At 42.5% G+C, this 16,503-nt stretch overlaps 1 protein-coding gene across 1 annotated transcript; it reads left to right on the forward strand.

Annotated features, from left to right (window-relative positions):
* Positions 1 to 14,204, forward strand: CLSPN (claspin). Its single transcript, XM_036396880.1, has 26 exons — positions 1 to 15; positions 68 to 427; positions 799 to 928; positions 1,483 to 1,943; positions 2,235 to 2,399; positions 2,991 to 3,080; positions 3,299 to 3,371; positions 3,626 to 3,734; positions 4,261 to 4,814; positions 5,270 to 5,461; positions 5,882 to 6,081; positions 6,451 to 6,653; positions 6,853 to 6,917; positions 7,314 to 7,519; positions 8,097 to 8,257; positions 8,344 to 8,570; positions 8,789 to 8,903; positions 9,637 to 9,718; positions 10,028 to 10,122; positions 10,682 to 10,846; positions 10,931 to 11,052; positions 11,680 to 11,807; positions 12,089 to 12,191; positions 12,276 to 12,358; positions 12,548 to 12,709; positions 12,909 to 14,204. The coding sequence occupies exons 1-26, from the start codon at positions 1 to 3 to the stop codon at positions 13,020 to 13,022; spliced, it is 4,380 nt and encodes a 1,459-aa protein (XP_036252773.1). The 3' UTR covers positions 13,023 to 14,204.
* The last annotated feature ends 2,299 nt before the right edge of the window (positions 14,205 to 16,503 follow it).

Here is a 16,503-nt window from a genome sequence, read left to right on the forward strand (position 1 = left end):
ATGGCGGCGCTACCGGTAACAACGGAGGGTTCTGTTGAGGTGAGTCCTGCCGCTCCCCTCCGTTCAGCATGGCCGCCCGGCTGCTGACGGCGGAGGCAGCTCGCGGCTGCCCGAGGCCTTGCGGCTCCCTGGGCTGTGGCGAGGTGGAAGGCCCGGGAGGGACAGCGAGGGAGATGGCGGTTCCAGTAACCGTTCCGGTACGGCGCCCGTTCAGGTAGCAGTGCCGGTGGCGGAGCCAGTAGCCACCGGCCACCGCTGCCCGCCGCCCTTGATCACGGGCGGTCCCGCGCCTTCACTGGGCTCGCCCTTCCTGTCAGACTACAGCTCCCAGCATGCCCCGTGCCCGCCCTGCCGGCCGCGGGACACGCTGGGAAGGCCGCGCTCAGCCGGTCTCTATGGGCGCGGTGCATGCCGGGAGCGCTCCTGGGCCCGCCGTGCCGGCTGTGAAAAAAATTAATAAAATTAATAAAATAATAAAATAACGAGTTAAAGACGTCCGGTCTGAATACGATCAGCCAATGTCAATGCTGTGCAAACTCGCACGTGTACTACCCTTTACGTGAATAGCGATTTATATTGATAAATATGGTAAATATAAATAACAATAGTAAATATTACTAAATATGTAAATGCCATAATTGAAATATAAGGAGAGAGCATGTGGATTTCATTGTCTGTGAGGGCTTAGCCAAGGTTTTGGAATGAATTTGGATGCTAGCAGTCAGGACTACATAAGCAATATGTTACCCCATTAAGAAATATTTATCCCATTAAGAAAAATCGAATTTTGCTTTGTAGCTTCCACTGGAGGACTTGAACCCAGACTTGCAGAAACCTCTGGACAGTGACTCTGACAGTGGCCAGGGCAGCTGTGAGACAGCATCCCCAGGGCCCCTTGGCAAGAGCACAGCATCCTTCGAGGACAGAGGTCTGTAACATTCCCATGAATTGTTTTTCTCCAACATTACATCTTTTGTTTCATAAATACCTTTTAGGAGGTTGTCACTGCTTGACCTGTAGGAATCCAAAGTCTTCTTGTTGCTCAGAATGTGGACAAGCATCTTTAAATCTCTGAAGAGTGTTTTATGAGCTACAGAAAGAAAGACTGAATGGGATGTGTTTAATTACTTATTCACTTTTTACTTATTAGTAATTGCTTATTCACTTTTCCCCCTCTTTTGTTTAATCTATGTAGTCTGATTTTTATTACTATTTTAAGTCAAGGCACTACCAATGAAGGATTTTCAGCTTTGCCTTTTTTTAAAGGTTAAAAACCTTTAACATCAATTTGGGTTAATTAAATGCTGTTCTCTGGGGAGAAGTGGATTTTTGAAAGTCGAGTTTGAAGCATGAAAGATTTTTCATGCTTCCCTGAGAAGCTCATTTGCTGTGGATGGTGATATATGTCAGATTTAATGGCTGTAAATTTGGTTGTTTGTTAATTAATTTGTTGCACTTTTTTATTTTCATGTATTTTGCCAGATTCGGAAGAAGAAATTTTTGTGCGTAAAAAAGCAAAAAACCAGAAAGTGCTTGAGGACAGTGAGAGTGAAGTGGAAGAGGATGGAGGCTCAGCTGGGCAGGAGGATGCTTTGGGTGGAGACAAGGAAAATGGGGAGGAAAAGGAGAACATTGCTGCTGAAAAGAAGAAAAAATCCCATCGGATCCTCCCAGCTCTGCTGGACAGTGATGACAGTGACACTGGGGACCCACTGCAGATTGAAAACCTTGAAACAGGCAGGAGCTCTGCCTTGCCTGAGGGTGAGCTGGGAGAGGAGAGACCCCTAAAATCTGGGAAAAAGTACAGAAAGCATAAACATAAACATGATATTGAAGAGGAGCCAGTAAAAGAAGCTGTCACAAAATCCAGAAGGAGAAAGGACAAGGAGAAAATAATGGAGTCAATTAAACAGCTGAGGAAAGAAAAGAAGCCTGTGGCAGAGGTGGGTGTTTTGGCACAAAACCTCAGATAATTTCTCAACTAAGTTAGATGTATTGTTTGTGGTTATTCTGTTGCAAAGCTTCAGTGTTGTGTCCACATTCCTGAGCAGGTTTGGGATCCACAACATACAAGTCTTACCTGCAAAATCTGCAGGTCAATTTCAATTAAATTGCATTAAATTTGCAGTTTAAGGAAGTAAAAACTTGATGATTTAATGCCATTTTAAATTAATGTCAAAGAACCAAAGGGACCTTCTGAAAGGCATCACACAAATAATTTATTCTGGAAGCAGGTGGATGGTGGTGAGAGGTTTCCCTTCAACGACAGTGGATGTCTTCTGGATGACAAGGACCTCTTTGATAATGGCTTGGAAGAGGAGGATGATCAAGCCCTTGAGGATGAAGAGTCCCTAGAATCCATACGAGCAGCTGTGAAAAACAAAATAAAACACTACAAGGTAACAGTTGGCTGTGATACAAAAATTATTGTAAATGAACTGTCTTCCATACTGATAGAAAATAGGTTTAGATGCGATATTGGGAAGGAATTTTTCCCTGTGAGAGTGGGCAGACCCTGGCTCAGGGTGCCCAGAGCAGCTGTGGCTGCCCCTGGATCCCTGGAAGTGCCCAAGGCCAGGCTGGACAGGGCTTGGAGCAGCCTGGGACGGTGGAAGGGGCTGAAATGGGATGAACTTCAGGGTCTTTTGCAACCCAAATCATTCCATGGTTACTGGATTCAGCAGGAATTTCTACCTGAACAGATTCTAAAACTCTCTGTGACCGTGGTGGAGCTGTGCTGCTGTGGCAGAAGAGAGGAGAGCCTTCTGGATTTGTTTTTAAAGATGGAGGGATGTTGTCCTGGCAACTTAAAAAGAATTCTGGAGTAGGAGCTTTGGAATCTGCCCTTGTGTGGGGTCTGTGCTGGTTTATGAAGCACTTGCTGGCTTTGGTGACCAGTGGTAGCTCTGTACAGTCATTTATTATGTGTTTGCCCTTGATAGTGCCAGTGTATTGATAGAAATCATTGAATTTCTTCTTATACCCCATAGAACAAAGAACGTTTTCCTGACAGCGAGGGCTACAAACATGTATTTGATGAGGAGAATGAGGAGCCTGTATTAAAGGAGCCAAAAAGGAAGGTGAGGTCTTCATCTTTTCAAAGCTCTGGATTGTTTGTCGTGACTAAAATGGTTTTGTGTGCACAGTGTGGTTTTGGTTTTGTTTTTTTTAATGGGATGCTTTATTCTGACTCCTTGCTGTTTGAAAGGGAAAAATAAACTATTTAAAAAGTAGAGAAAGAGCCCCATGTTTTGTTCCCTGACTTCACAAACCTTTCTTTTCCCTTTTCTCCCCTAAGGAGCGGAAAGCAGCACGGTTGAGTAAAGAAGCCATTAAACAACTACACAGTGAGACCCAACGACTTCTTAGAGGTAAAACTTAAATTCTTTATATGTAAAGGGGTATAAACTGTTCAGAAATTCAGAGGAGAATTTGAAAGAATTTACTCAGAAGGTTAGAGCCTCCTTTGACCTAATGTGGCTTACTGAGGGTTGAAGGGTGCAAGACCATTTTTATTGAAGGTCCTGTTAAAGATACTTTTGTAACTAATGAAAATAAAGATACTTGTTATTAAATAAAGGGCTCAGATGATGTTTTAAATCTTCTCACTGTTTTTCTCTGGCAGAATCATCTGTGTCTCTCCCATATCATGTGCCTGAGGCCAAAAGTATTCATGACTTCTTCAAGAGCAGACCTCGCCCAGCATGTAAAGGAAATGCCATGGCCCTGTTGAAGTAAGGACTTAAACCTTCCTCATCCAATTTTTTCATAAACTTTAGGCATCTCTAGCTTTTCTTTGGAGGATAACCAAACTTTAAATCCATAAAAATAGGAAATTAGGAGAATACCATTGCTAACATCAGGCAATGCTGCTCTCCTGACAGTGTCATACTGTTGAAGTGATCAGGGCCAGGAGTAACTCATATGAAGGAACTTATGATGGAGAGTTATTTTAATGGGATTTAGGCTGAACCCCAATATTTTACTTGGGCTGTGTCTTCTCTGAGTAAAGTGTAGTAAAATACTGAAGCTACAGTAGTCACAAAATCCCTCAGGAATTTCATACTCTGATACTGTAACCAGTACAAAACTTTTACACTTCCTTTAGGTCTCATGAAGTTTTCCAAATTTCTGTCCTTCATCTCTTCCTACACATTAATGACAATAATTAGGAAATGGTTTATTCCTTTCAGTTCGTCCTCAGCCTTCTCTCCATTTCACACTAACTATGGGTGGTGTGTTTCTTTCTGCCTCTTTTAGGTCCTCCAAATACCAGCTGACCCTAAATGAAGAATCTGCAGCTGTTGGGAGCTTGAGCAAGGATGGCAAAGATGGGCCAATGGAAGGTGATCAATCAGCAGCTGCTGAACCAGAAATGAGCCTGGGCAGAGATGTTGATGCTTCTGTGACTGAGCCTCTTGCTGCTGAAGGGAGGAACTTGCCAGAGGACTGTGCTGAGCAGCCCAGGCAGGACAGGGAGGATTCTCATGCAGTTACAGAGTCTGTAACTGATGATAACACAAAGGAACAGCAGCTCTCTAACTGCCTGAGCACTGACTGTGATGAGCAAAAGGAGAGTGAAATTCCTCCAGCATCTGGAGATGCCCTCATGGAAAGAGAGGAAAGAGCACCAGGTGTACAAGGGGAAACAAAAACTCCACAAGGGGGGCCTGGGCTGGTGGCACAGCCTGAAAAAGTGAGGAAATCCAAGCTGGATAAACTTCGTGAACTGGGAATAGACCTGTCCATCCAGCCAAGAATCTGCTCTGACAAGGAATCCTTCATAAACCTCGATGAAGCTGATTCAAATAAAGGTATCACTTGTGTTGTAGTCCTAAGCAGTGTTGATCTGAGCTTGGCTGGAAAACTCAGAAATATTTAGGTGATAGAACTGTCAGGCACATTCACTTACTAGTGTGGATTCTTTGAGATATGCTAACAGAAATTTAGAATTGCTTGGTGGATGGGAGGCTGGGCTGGAAGTGAATTGAGGTCTTGTGGACAAATGGTAGTCAATGGTAAGATAATTTAATATTAGCTAATATCAATGAAATACAAGCTACAGCATAAATATTCTGTGATGGTTATAATTAGTTGAATAGAATAGTTTTGCCAATATTTTAGTATTCAAGATTTACCTTTTAAACTATCCTTTTTTAAACTTAGCTTTAAACTAAACTTTGGGGGCAAGAAATGCTCAAGACCTACTCTTTTAACAGTCAATGCTTTTCCATGCCATCACATTGATTTAATTAATATGTATTTCAAGAACTAGAAGCCCTGAAAGCACGTTTCTTGAAGCACACTCTCCAGACATCGAAATCCAAAGGCGAACGGGCCATAAATATGAACATTATCCGTAAGGAAACAACATCTGATGGGAAGGAGGAGCTGAGAGCAGATGTGGTGCCAGCAGTTTTGGCTGCAGAGAGCCTGGAGGAAGCAGTCCACAAAAAGCCAGGTTGGTGGGGGAGAAGAAGAGACAAGGATTGAATTGGAAAACACAGCATGAGAGGAAAATGTTTCTCAATGCTGCCCTACAGAATACAGGTGGAGGGATCTTCTTCTGTAAGATTACTGGGTATGTTCCCCCTAATGGATAGCCCTCTTTAAATTAACAAATTCTTGGTAGACCACTGAAACAGCAGTGGCCTGTGTAGGACAGCCTCAGTCATATCTTTGTGATTAATTCCTTGGATTTTTCCTGGTTCCAGGAGAAGCTGTGGCTGCCCCGTCCCTGTAAGTGTCCGAGCACAGGCTGGACAGGGCTTGGAGCAACCTGGTCTAGTGGAGAGTGTTCCTGCCCATGGCAGTGGTGGAAAGGGGTGAACTTCAAGGTCTCTTCCAACCCAAACCCTTCCCTGAATCTTTTCCTGTGCAGGTGAAAAGCTGCAGGCCCTGAAGGCCAAGCTGCAGGAGGCCATGAAGCTCCGCAGGACCGAGGAGCGGCAGAAGCGGCACGCGCTGTTTAAGCTGGACAATGAGGAGATGCTGGAGGAGGAGGAGGAGGAGGAGGAGGAAGAGATGACAGATGAGTCTGAGGAGGAAGAAGATGAAGAAGAAGAAGAAGGTGATCATGAGGTCTGTATGCAGCATTTTTCCATAACCTCATCAGCATCTCTGTTCTGCTTCCTCTCCCCTGTGGAATGGGACTTTGGTACACTACTGACTGGGGGAACTGCTAAGAATTCCTCCTAGAAGCTAAAAAATTCTATACTTGGCATATTCAGGATTTGGATTGTCTAACTTTGAACTCATGAGTATTTTCTTTATTTATCTAAACACTATAAAATCAAATAGAAGTGTTTAAAAGGTTTTGATGCCCTTTTCCCTTTTTATAAATCCTTGGCTCGTTGCTGGCAGGGCCAAACAGCTCACGTGCCTCACCTGGGGTAGGATTTGCCATGACCATAATCATTATCTGTGATGTGTTTTGGGGATGTTTTTTAGAATTCAGAATTTCTCCTTGATGAAGCAGAGGAAGATAATGAAGATACAGAAGAGAAACAGACCGAAGATGGTGATAAAGAAACTGACAAAGAATCCATTGATGGAGAGAAGCTGGAGAAATCTGAACATGGTGATTCTGTTCTAAAACATCCTTCAACAGAGTCTACATTGATGCTTTTTAAGGACAGCTCCTCAAAAATGGGGTAAATAATCCAAGCCTTAAAGGTGGTGACTGAGAAATTTTAAATTTGATCAGCACGTGTAGATTTTTTTATTTAAAGTGCCTTTTGTAAGTATTTTTGTGTTCCCTTGTTGTTTTTTTGTTTTTTTTTTTTTTTGCAATTTGCAATTAAATAAATTTAAATCCTAAATTTATTAGCAAATATCTTTTATGAATTGCAGATATTCTCTTCCTGATGAAAAACTGGAAATGGAAGAAACTGTAGACAAAGGACCTAACAAGTTAGGTAAAGTAGAATTATTGCCCTAGATAATTGTTGGGGTTTTTTTTTAATTTAGCATATGTAAAAGTTTCTATTTAAGACTGGTATTCAGTATTTCTGTTATTTCATCACCTGTATATAGTTATACAGTATGGTTAGTTTAAAAGTTTAGATTGATGAAAAAATGGGTGGGCTTGAAAAAACTAGAGGGAAAAATACTGTTCAAAATAATACTGGAAGAAATATAAAATGTCAGAAAAGTAAAAAAGTGTAATATGCACCCTGTGAGAAGAAGGAAATCCAACATGATCACAAAATGAATTTTTAGCAAGGTGTCAGTGTTGCAAAATATTATATTGAGGTTTTGCTGGATTACACACACAGAAAAAGTTAAACACTATATTTTTTTTTTATTTCCAGAGGATGATGATTCATTTTCTCTACCAGCACTGCCAAAGGAGAACAGCCACAACAGCAGCTTTGAGTTCATTGGCTCCATGATCCCATCCTACCAGCCCTGTAACAAGCAGGCCTCGAGGGGAGGGAGCTTCTTCCCTGCAGCAGGGGGGTTCAGGTCACCCTCCCCAGGATTCTTCAAAACAAGTTTTATCAGCTCTGCTTCCAAGGTGAGATTCTCCTGCTCATGTCTTATACTATAACACAGTGGGAAGTAAATAAATGTATTTTATCCTGACGGGCAGAGCTATCAAAAGAATCAACCCAGACAAATGCTTTGGTATCAGTGAGATTTCAGAAGAGCAAACTGCCCCTTGGGTTTGTGTCCACATTGGAATGGATAAAAATGGCATTCTAAAACTTATATACTAAAGCATTAAAGAAATGATGCTATAATCTGGCTTTTATATCTAAAATACATGCATCATAAATTTGGTTTTAAGAATGCTTGCATGGGCTACACAACATCTGATAGCAGTGAGCTCCTGTGGTGTAATGGAGCAGTGTGGACATAATTTGACTCCTGCATGGTTTGGGTTGGAAGAACCTCAAAGTTCATCTCATCCCACCCTGTGCCATGTGCAGGGACACCTTCCACTGTCCCAGGGTGCTCCAAGCCCCATCCAACCTGGCCAGGAACACTCAGGGATGGGGCAGCCACAACTTCTCTAGGAAGTCTGTTCCTTCCAATGCATTTAAATTTAAGCTTGCTAAACAATTTCTATATTTTTGTATTCCCTTGACTAGAGCTCAGGAAAAACCTCTGAGCCTTCTCTTCCCATAGAAGATTCCCAGGACCTCTATAATGCCTCTCCTGAGCCCAAGAGTTTATTTCCAGGGGCTGGGGAGTCAAGATTTCAGTTTTCCCTGGAAGATGACACTCAAAGCCAGCTGCTTGATGCAGATGGGTGAGTGATGGGTGTAAAGGATGGTGTTTGACAGAAATAAGATGTGCAGACCAGCAAGATTTTTCTAACTACAGCCTTTCTTTCAGGTTCTTGAATGTTGGACAGCACAGGAACAAATACCAATCCTCAAAGCATCAGCTGCCACTGGCCAGCATGGATGAGAATGCCATGGATGCCAACATGGATGAGTTACTGGACCTGTGTTCTGGACAGTTCAGCAGCCAAGCTGAGCACGTGCCAAACACCAGCAGCACCAAAAAGCAGAACATGGAGGAGCTGCTTAATCTTTGTTCAGGGAAATTCGTGTCTCAGAGTATGTCCTGAATTCTTTTCTCAGAGAATGTCCTGAATTCTTTTGCTGGTTACTTGATTTAGAAATTTTTAGCTGAGGTGACTTCAAGTCTGGGTGCTGATGCCACATGTGGAGTTTTGTCTTTGTTGGGAGCATATGCAGTTTTATTTCTGGGGTGTTCTCTGACACTTTAAGAGCAGAAATAAGTTAAATAAGTTGCATCTTATTTCTTTCTGTAGCAGGTTCTCCAACATGGGCTTCTTCAGTGTCTTCCAAGGCAGAAAAAGACAGTGACATAGAAGATCCAATGGCAGAGGCTCTGGAGCTCTGCTCAGGCTCCTTTCCCACAGACAGGTTAGCATTGCTCTCCTAAAATTTACAGAAGTTAATTCTGGTAACTGTCCTGTTTCACTCTTAGAAGTGTTTTCTTGTTTAACATCAATTTGCTGTCAGTGAAAGAGTGCTTTGTTTTGGAGGTGAAAGGGAGGAATATTGCAAATTGCTCAGCAATTGCTCTCTAATTGGCAGCATCAACTGTTTCCCACAGCTACTGTGAAGGGAAATCTTACACTGATAGTGAAAGAAACAGTGAAGAACTTTCATTAAACTGAGAAAAGTGATTAAAAGTGGGACTTTTTGGAGTCTGTTCTGGGCTGTTGCCAAAGTGCCATAACAAAGTTGGATACTTGGAGTTTTTTATTGACAAAATTGGAGAGTGTAGGGCTGCCTGACAAAAGGATAGTGGGGCTTAATAAGTGGGAATGCTAAGGGGATCCAAGAGGAATTTGAGAGGAGGAAAAAAATTGGAAAAATTAGTGCTTGTCCCATGGTTTCTGCAAGTGAAGACAGAAAAAACATCAACTTCAATGGGGATTTGAGGCAGTTATTGCTAAATGCTGCTTCAACTTCTTAAAATATCAACTCAAATGGGGATTTGAGGCAGTTATTGCTAAATGCTGCTGGCAGATTGGAGCTCTGAGCACTCCCAGGGAATTGCTTGATAGCAGCTGAGGTGGGTGTTGAAATTTTGCCTTGGTTTACTGGAGGTAAAATGAAAATGCCTTTCTCCCATTTATGTTTTCCCTAGGGAAGAGGAAGAAGAGGAGGAACAAGAAGAACTTGGTGGTTTTCAGCTTTTAACAGATGATGAGGCCTGTGCAAGTGAAGAGGTGTGAACTGATGGAGCCAGGCAGCTGCTGGATAAAATGGATAAAATTCCATTTATCTTTCTAGGTTTTTAATATATCCATCAATGCAAAGTACCACAACTTCCCTAACAAGCTACTGAAACATTTTTCAGAGCAAACTTTGGATCACTTAAAAGATCTCTTTAATATAATGATACAGTGAAAAAGGCAAATCCTCTGAAATATGCATCATGTTTTAGTGTCTTGTTAATTGAAGAACACACAAATCTGTCATTACAAAGCAATCCACTCTGAGAAATTTCTTATTTCTGGAAACTTTCTCTTTGACAGGATGAAAAAGGTGAAGATAGTGCTGCTGAAGAAGCAGAAGTGAGTGATGAAGAAGAAGAACTGCTGAGACATAGACCAGGCTTAAAGAAAAAACTGTAATTATTTTTTAAAATCTTAATTACCAGAGAAAATAGAATATTAACAGCACTAGAAGTTTAGTTTGGAATTATTCCCTCTCTAGCAGATGTTTATATGGTCTGGTTTTTTACTTTGGAGCTATCATATTACATGAATTGAACTGTGTCACTTGTGGCTTATAGATGATTTCCATTATGTATGGAAATCAAAAAGCCACAATAAAAGCAGTGCAGCATTTTTTTTTTGACCAAAAAAACAGGAATGCAAGAATATTGTTGTCATTCCTCATGTCTTAAGATCTTATTTGTTCTAGCAAGAAAAACCCAGAGTTGACAGTTATTGCCATCATCTTTGCAATCTGGTGGATGACAATGGTTTGGGGTGGTACATGATGCCAGGCTATGTGTGTAAATGTGCAAGAACTCAAGGCTTGGTCTTTCCAAAAATTACATGAGAAATTAGGATACGTCCTTAGGAAATGTGTTCATTTTAGGTCAAAAGATAAATCTTGCTTTCAGAAGATTTGTGTGATGGCTGTTTTGCTCCCAAACTGAACTCTTTTGACATTTTTCCTAGAAAACTGCAAGATTTCATGGAAGAGGAGGCAGAGCTGTCAGGGAGTGATGTGGGAAGTGAGGATGAGTATGACGGTGAAGACCTGAACGAATATGAAGAAGAGATTATCGACGAGGAGCTCCCAAACGACGCAGAATTAGGAAACCAAATACAGAAATTCCACATGTCAGTGCCATTCTCAGCAGGTTTTTGGGTGTGTAAGGCCCTGGCCAAGCTGACCTAACCTGTCCCTGTCCCCTGTGCTGGCAGGAAGGCCATGCTGGACGATGACAAACGGCAGCTCCGCCTGTACCAGGAGCGGTACCTGCTGGATGGGGACCTGCACAGCGACGGCCCAGGCAGGACCAGGAGGTTCAGATGGAAAAACATAGGTGACCTGTCACAGACACATTTTATGAAAAGTCTTTTCCTTTAGGATTGTTCCTCCTGAGAAGCTGAGAGGCCTCAGGAACGAAATGTAACCAATGGTTATCTGCTGCTGTGGAATGCAACAGGTGCATCTGGGATTGGGCTCATGTGGTTGTTTCTAATTAATGGCCAATCACAGTCCAGCTGTCTTGGACTCTGAGATTCACAAGCTTTTGTTATCATTCCATTCTTTTTCCTATTCCTTTCTTCTATTCTTTTAGTATAGTTTTAATATAATATATATCATAAAATAATAAATCAGCCTTCTGAAACATGGAGTCAGATCCTCATCTCTTCCCTCTTCCTGGGACCCCTGTGAACACCACCACAGTGACCCATGATCCAGAGTTCAGGGAGGGGGAGAAAGATTGAAAACAGAGCTTGTTGTGTGTGTGTGTGAAGTAGCACTTTATGGTCCTCAATAAAATATTTCAGTAATAAGTTGGGGAGGGATGATTCTGGGTTTTTTGTTTGGCTGGGGGTTTTTTTTGCCTTGTTTGTTTGATTTGCTTTGGGGTTTTTTTGGTTGTTGTTTTTTACTAGCCTCCCTTTTCAAAACTGATAGCTGACTGTCTTGTTTTGTTGCCTAGATTTTGCTTCACAGATGGACTTGTTTCAGAGAGATTCAGATAACGAGGAGGAGAATGAAGAGTTTGATGAGACAGAAGTGAAGTGGAGGAAGGAGCGATTTGAGCGAGAGCAGTGGCTCCGTGAGCAGGTAGGGTGAGCAGCTGGAAGGGCTTGCTCAGTCTCTGTATCATTGCTGGGTGTGAAATTGTTCATTCCTCAAGTTAAACTTCAGTATTAGGTCAGATTTCTCAGCTGAATGTGATGCTGTTCATTAATAGAACCAGGTTGATGAAGTATCTAAGAAATTACAATAACTTCTTACAGTAGAAAGTAAATAGAATTAATTTACATAAAGAAAATTACTTAAAATACTGAATGAAATGTCCATTTGTAATATGAAATTTTTCAATTGTCTTCTCTCTGCTACAGAAGGAAAAAAACAAAGAGCAGGAGGAAGAGGAAGAAATTGGTGGAGACAGCGAATTCATGAAGCTGGCAAAAAAGGTGACTGCCAAGTCCCTGCAGAAGAAAGGTGAGTTTGATTTTTATTGAAGTGACAAGAAAAGAGGTGGGGAAAAGAGTTCAAAAACTGATCTTTCTCCCATGTCTCTGCCAGCCAGCCCAGCAGTGGTGGCACAAGGCTCGGCTCTGTTACCCAGGAACCCATTTGAAGCCTTCAGACCTGCCAGTGACATCCAGGTGGGTACCAGTCCTCAGAAATGGCATTTCCCAACACAGCCAAGTCAGCTGCCCCTGAATTCTGGGCACTCCTGATTTGTGTTGTTGTAATGTGTGAGCAGAGAGTAGATTTTCTCTGCAGAGTAACTTACTGAGCAACCTGCCTTGTTTCCTGAGAGTGGTTTAATGCAGCTTTTCTTTGCCTTTCAGATAAAAAATGGGTCACTCTTGAACAGACCTAAAGCTGTCCTTCAGAAGCTGGCAGCAATGTCAGATCTTAATCCAAATGCCCCTCGAAATTCAAGGAATTTTGTCTTCCATACACTTTCACCAGAGAAGAGTGAAGAGGCAAAGGAGAAATCAAAACCTCAGGTAAAGATTTGGGTAGCAGGTGCTGGCAGTTGTGCAGATTATTTGAATATACAGGCACTGAAATCTGCCAAGCAGTTGAGAGCACTGCTGTCTTAAATATTTGGTATGAGAGCACACAGGGAATATTTCTCTAATAACTCAGAATTTAAACTTTTTTTTTGGACATGTTGTAAATTTTAATGTATTTGACTGCCCTTAGGTGAAGAAGAGAGGCCCTTCTGCAGTGATAACATCAGCAGCAAAGCGGCCCAGGGTAGAGAGCTCAGAGGAATCCAGTCAAAGCAGAAGCATTTTCCAGTATTTGGAGAGCTGAATATTCCTGCTTGGAGCCAGAGATTGTCTCCCCTTTGCCAGCTGCAGTTTATTTTGCCAATCTGCCAGAAATCACCAGCCAAGGAAACAAATGGGTGCCACCACCTCATTCACAAGTTCCAGTAATTTCCAGGCAGTGGTTTTGTGCTTTGTTTTTTCTCAGTCCTCTGTGGCAAATGGGAGCACAAAATCCATTCCTGGTTTGGAATGAAATGCTGTCTTGATCTTTCCCAAGCATTAAGGAAACTTCCACTGCTGTGGGCTGTCCTCACAGGTGCTGCAGAGGTATCAGTTCCACCTGGAAATGCCATTGGTGTGACAAGGAAATACCTCAGGTAACTGAAAGCACAATAAAGGAGGAATTTCTGCAGCTCTGGGAGAGAATGAAGCAGTGTTGGCCATGGCAGGACACTTGTTTACAATTGCAGCACAAAGTTTTAGCTGTGGCTCCCTCCAGTGTCTTGTTTTTAATGTTGAGCATTTATTAAGCTTCTCCTTTTTAGAAGCTCTAATTTATCCTTGAAATGTTTACTTTGTGGGAAAGGTCCCAGTCTCTTCTGAGGCAATATGAGAAGGGTTTCTTTCCAAGTTTTTATTACTGCTGATGTCCTTAAACTTACAGATGGATGTGTGTGTGGAGAGGGAAGAACGTGAGAGACGTGTGGGAGAGGAAAAGGTCTGGGGGGGTTTATTTGCATTGCTGGGGGAAGATGCTGGGGTTGCTTTGGTTTGCCCAACTCCAGGCTATCTTTAACCATGCATTCTGTTGTTTTCATGCACTCATCCAAGAGAAACCATCCATTGCTGAGCAGCCAGTAAGGAAAGGGCTGCTCTAGAATGAGGGAATTTATAAGGAGCTGTCATTCACAACTATTCCTAACAGTGTGACAGAAACATGAGCCAGTGTCCAGCATTCCTGATGTTTCTGATCACAAGCTGAAGGTGTTGGAGAGCAGATAATGGTACCACAGGGTCCTGCTCTAAAACTAAACCTCTCTGGGACTGGATGTCACATACCTGAGGTGCTGACCCCATTGCAGAAATGTCTGAGCTGTAAATTTTGTAACATCTTGAGCACATGCCTGATGTGCCGCGTGTAAAATATTTTATTGTACAGTATGTTATAAAGAATTATGGTACTAATTGAAGTGCAACTTTACAATAAAACATGGTTTTAATTTTGGAGGCAGTTATAATTAATTTATAGGATTTTGCTCATGTCTTCGGGTTTTCCCCCCAAATGTTTTTTATTTCTATGTCTGTTTTTTCATTGCTGCCTTTTTTTTTTTGTAGCCACAACTCAGCCCTTCACTAGGAACAGCTGCAATAATATTGGAATACAACAAAAACAACCCCTTGTGTTTATTGGAGGGTGGATTTTCAACTCCTCAAGTCTTCCACTTGGGTTTGCACAAAATTCTTGGCCTGAAGAATATGTTTTTTTCCTGCTTCAATAGTTTTGGATTTTTTAGTTCCTAGACAAAACTTTCTTTATCCTGGTCTTAAGAAGTGTCTATTTCAGTTCAGTGCAGCAATTCTAATGATTGGTGTACCTGGATTTGGGATTGGAGGTTTAGGGAAGAGGAATGACCTTTCCTTCTTCGTTATCAGACTTTTCTTGAAGGACCATGTAACTAAAAGATTTCTGAACACTCACTTCATTCTTTATCAGTGTTTCACTGATATGAAAGGTGAACTAATTCAGCCCAGCTTTGTTGGGTAAAAACATTCAAGCTCCAAATTTGGGCATTTTCCCAGGATTTTGCTCCTGCTCTGCCACTAGAGTGCAGCAAGAGAATGTGCTTGCTCTGGCACGGGGCAAAGCAAAATCATTAAAGCTTAAACTGTGTCTTGACTCCAGGGGAAATTCTTGCAGTTTTCCATGCTCTGGCATTGCAAGGGATTAAATTTATAGAGACCTATAATTGCCACATTTTTGCATTAGAAAGTGGTAGTTTGAGGAGCACCTTTAGAGGATTGGCTGGGTCCTGGTGGTTTCCTGGCTTCTCCTCAGCACATGCTACTAGCCATAATTATGGCTTTTATTTTGCTTTCCCTGTAGAATTTTCCCTTTAAAATACGTTTCCCTTGTTCCAGAGCCAAGGGTAGAAAAATACCATTGAGCCTGAAAAGCTTGTAAATTGAAATACATGGAAGGGGAAGGTTTCTGGCTGCATTTCCCCCACAACTTTGCAGTAGTTCAGGGTTTGTCAGTTGCTGCTGGAAGCTCTGCGTTGAACCCTAAAAATTCCTTGCCTGGGAGCCTATTCTGTGGGAGGGAATTGGAGGAGGCCAAGGACAGGTTCTGTGGGAGCTGGAATATCAAGGAATATCCCATCCATCTCCTGGCTCCAGCTTTTCCAGGGCTGCCCCTCTGCTCCTGTCTGGCACATTAACTCAGCTTTGCCTTCTCATTTTCAGGTATTGATTCAGCTCTTCCCTCCTGGCATGGATGTGAGGCTGCTGTGCTAACAGGGACAAAAATCCTCCCCATTGCTGCTGGAAGTGCCAGGGGTGGGCTGGGAAGGAGGGAATGGCTCAGGGTGGGGATGAGGGTCCTGCATCCAGGCACTGCTGCAGCTCAGCCTCAGCAGAAGCTGCTCAAAGGTTGGACTTGATGATCCTGGAGGCCTTTTCCAACCTCAGTGATTCTGTGAATGGTGTCTGCAGGGCTCTCCTGGGCTGAAGGAAGAGCTGATTCCACTTCTTCCATTTCCCTCTCTTTTTTTTTGCCCTAAGTTGCCTTGGGATAACTCAGAGTTACAGCTGAGTGCTGTGATTGGTGATGTTTGGGTGTGACTTTGGTGCAGAAGTGGCTGCAGCCTGAGATTTTCATCTGAGTTGGGTAGCTCTAATAATAACAACACCTCTCTGTGCCTCAGTTTCCCTTTCCCACAGAGGGGACAGGAGGAACAAAACCCATGAGCTCTGAGTTCCTGATCCTTGACTGCACCGCAGGAACCTTGATAAGAGCAGTGCTGCTAATGCACAACATTACCTGCTGAGTTGGCAGACAGAATGAGCTTTTGGGAACCCAAATGATAATGGAGAATTTTTTTAAAAAGGACTTAAAAGCAGAGGGAGGAGCAGCCCTAGGTGTGTGGTAAAGGTTGACATTGCAGACACGTTCATAATCCCAGCTCCCGCCACTGCACGGCTCCTCGGGGCTCAAGGCACTCACTGAATTATGTTTTCTTTCCCTTTTTTGCCAAGAGACTGAAAAGGGGAGAGAAAAAAAACTATTTGTTTGTCTTGTCTAATTTAATTTATGTTATTTATCAAATAGACAGGTTATTTGGGAAACCAGATGGACCCAGGCTAAAATCATCTGTATTTCCAACATGTGAAAAATTATGTTGGAGTGGACACATAAAAAGCAGCATGGAGCAGGTTTGGTGAGCGCTCACCATGTGAGCTCTGCACCTCATCTGTCCTGGGCCTCTAATCAGTTGTCCCAGACCCATTATGAGGGTTAAAGGACA

Source organism: Molothrus ater, chromosome 24 (assembly GCF_012460135.2).
Source record: "Molothrus ater isolate BHLD 08-10-18 breed brown headed cowbird chromosome 24, BPBGC_Mater_1.1, whole genome shotgun sequence".
Lineage (NCBI taxonomy): Eukaryota > Metazoa > Chordata > Aves > Passeriformes > Icteridae > Molothrus > Molothrus ater.

What these genes read in the sequence shown, in the direction of transcription:
- CLSPN (XM_036396880.1), top strand. An exon ending in GTTCAGATGGAAAAACATAG is followed by an intron (nt 11,053 to 11,679) that starts GTGACCTGTCAC and finishes TTTGTTGCCTAG; the next exon opens with ATTTTGCTTCACAGATGGAC. An exon ending in CAAGTCCCTGCAGAAGAAAG is followed by an intron (nt 12,192 to 12,275) that starts GTGAGTTTGATT and finishes TGTCTCTGCCAG; the next exon opens with CCAGCCCAGCAGTGGTGGCA.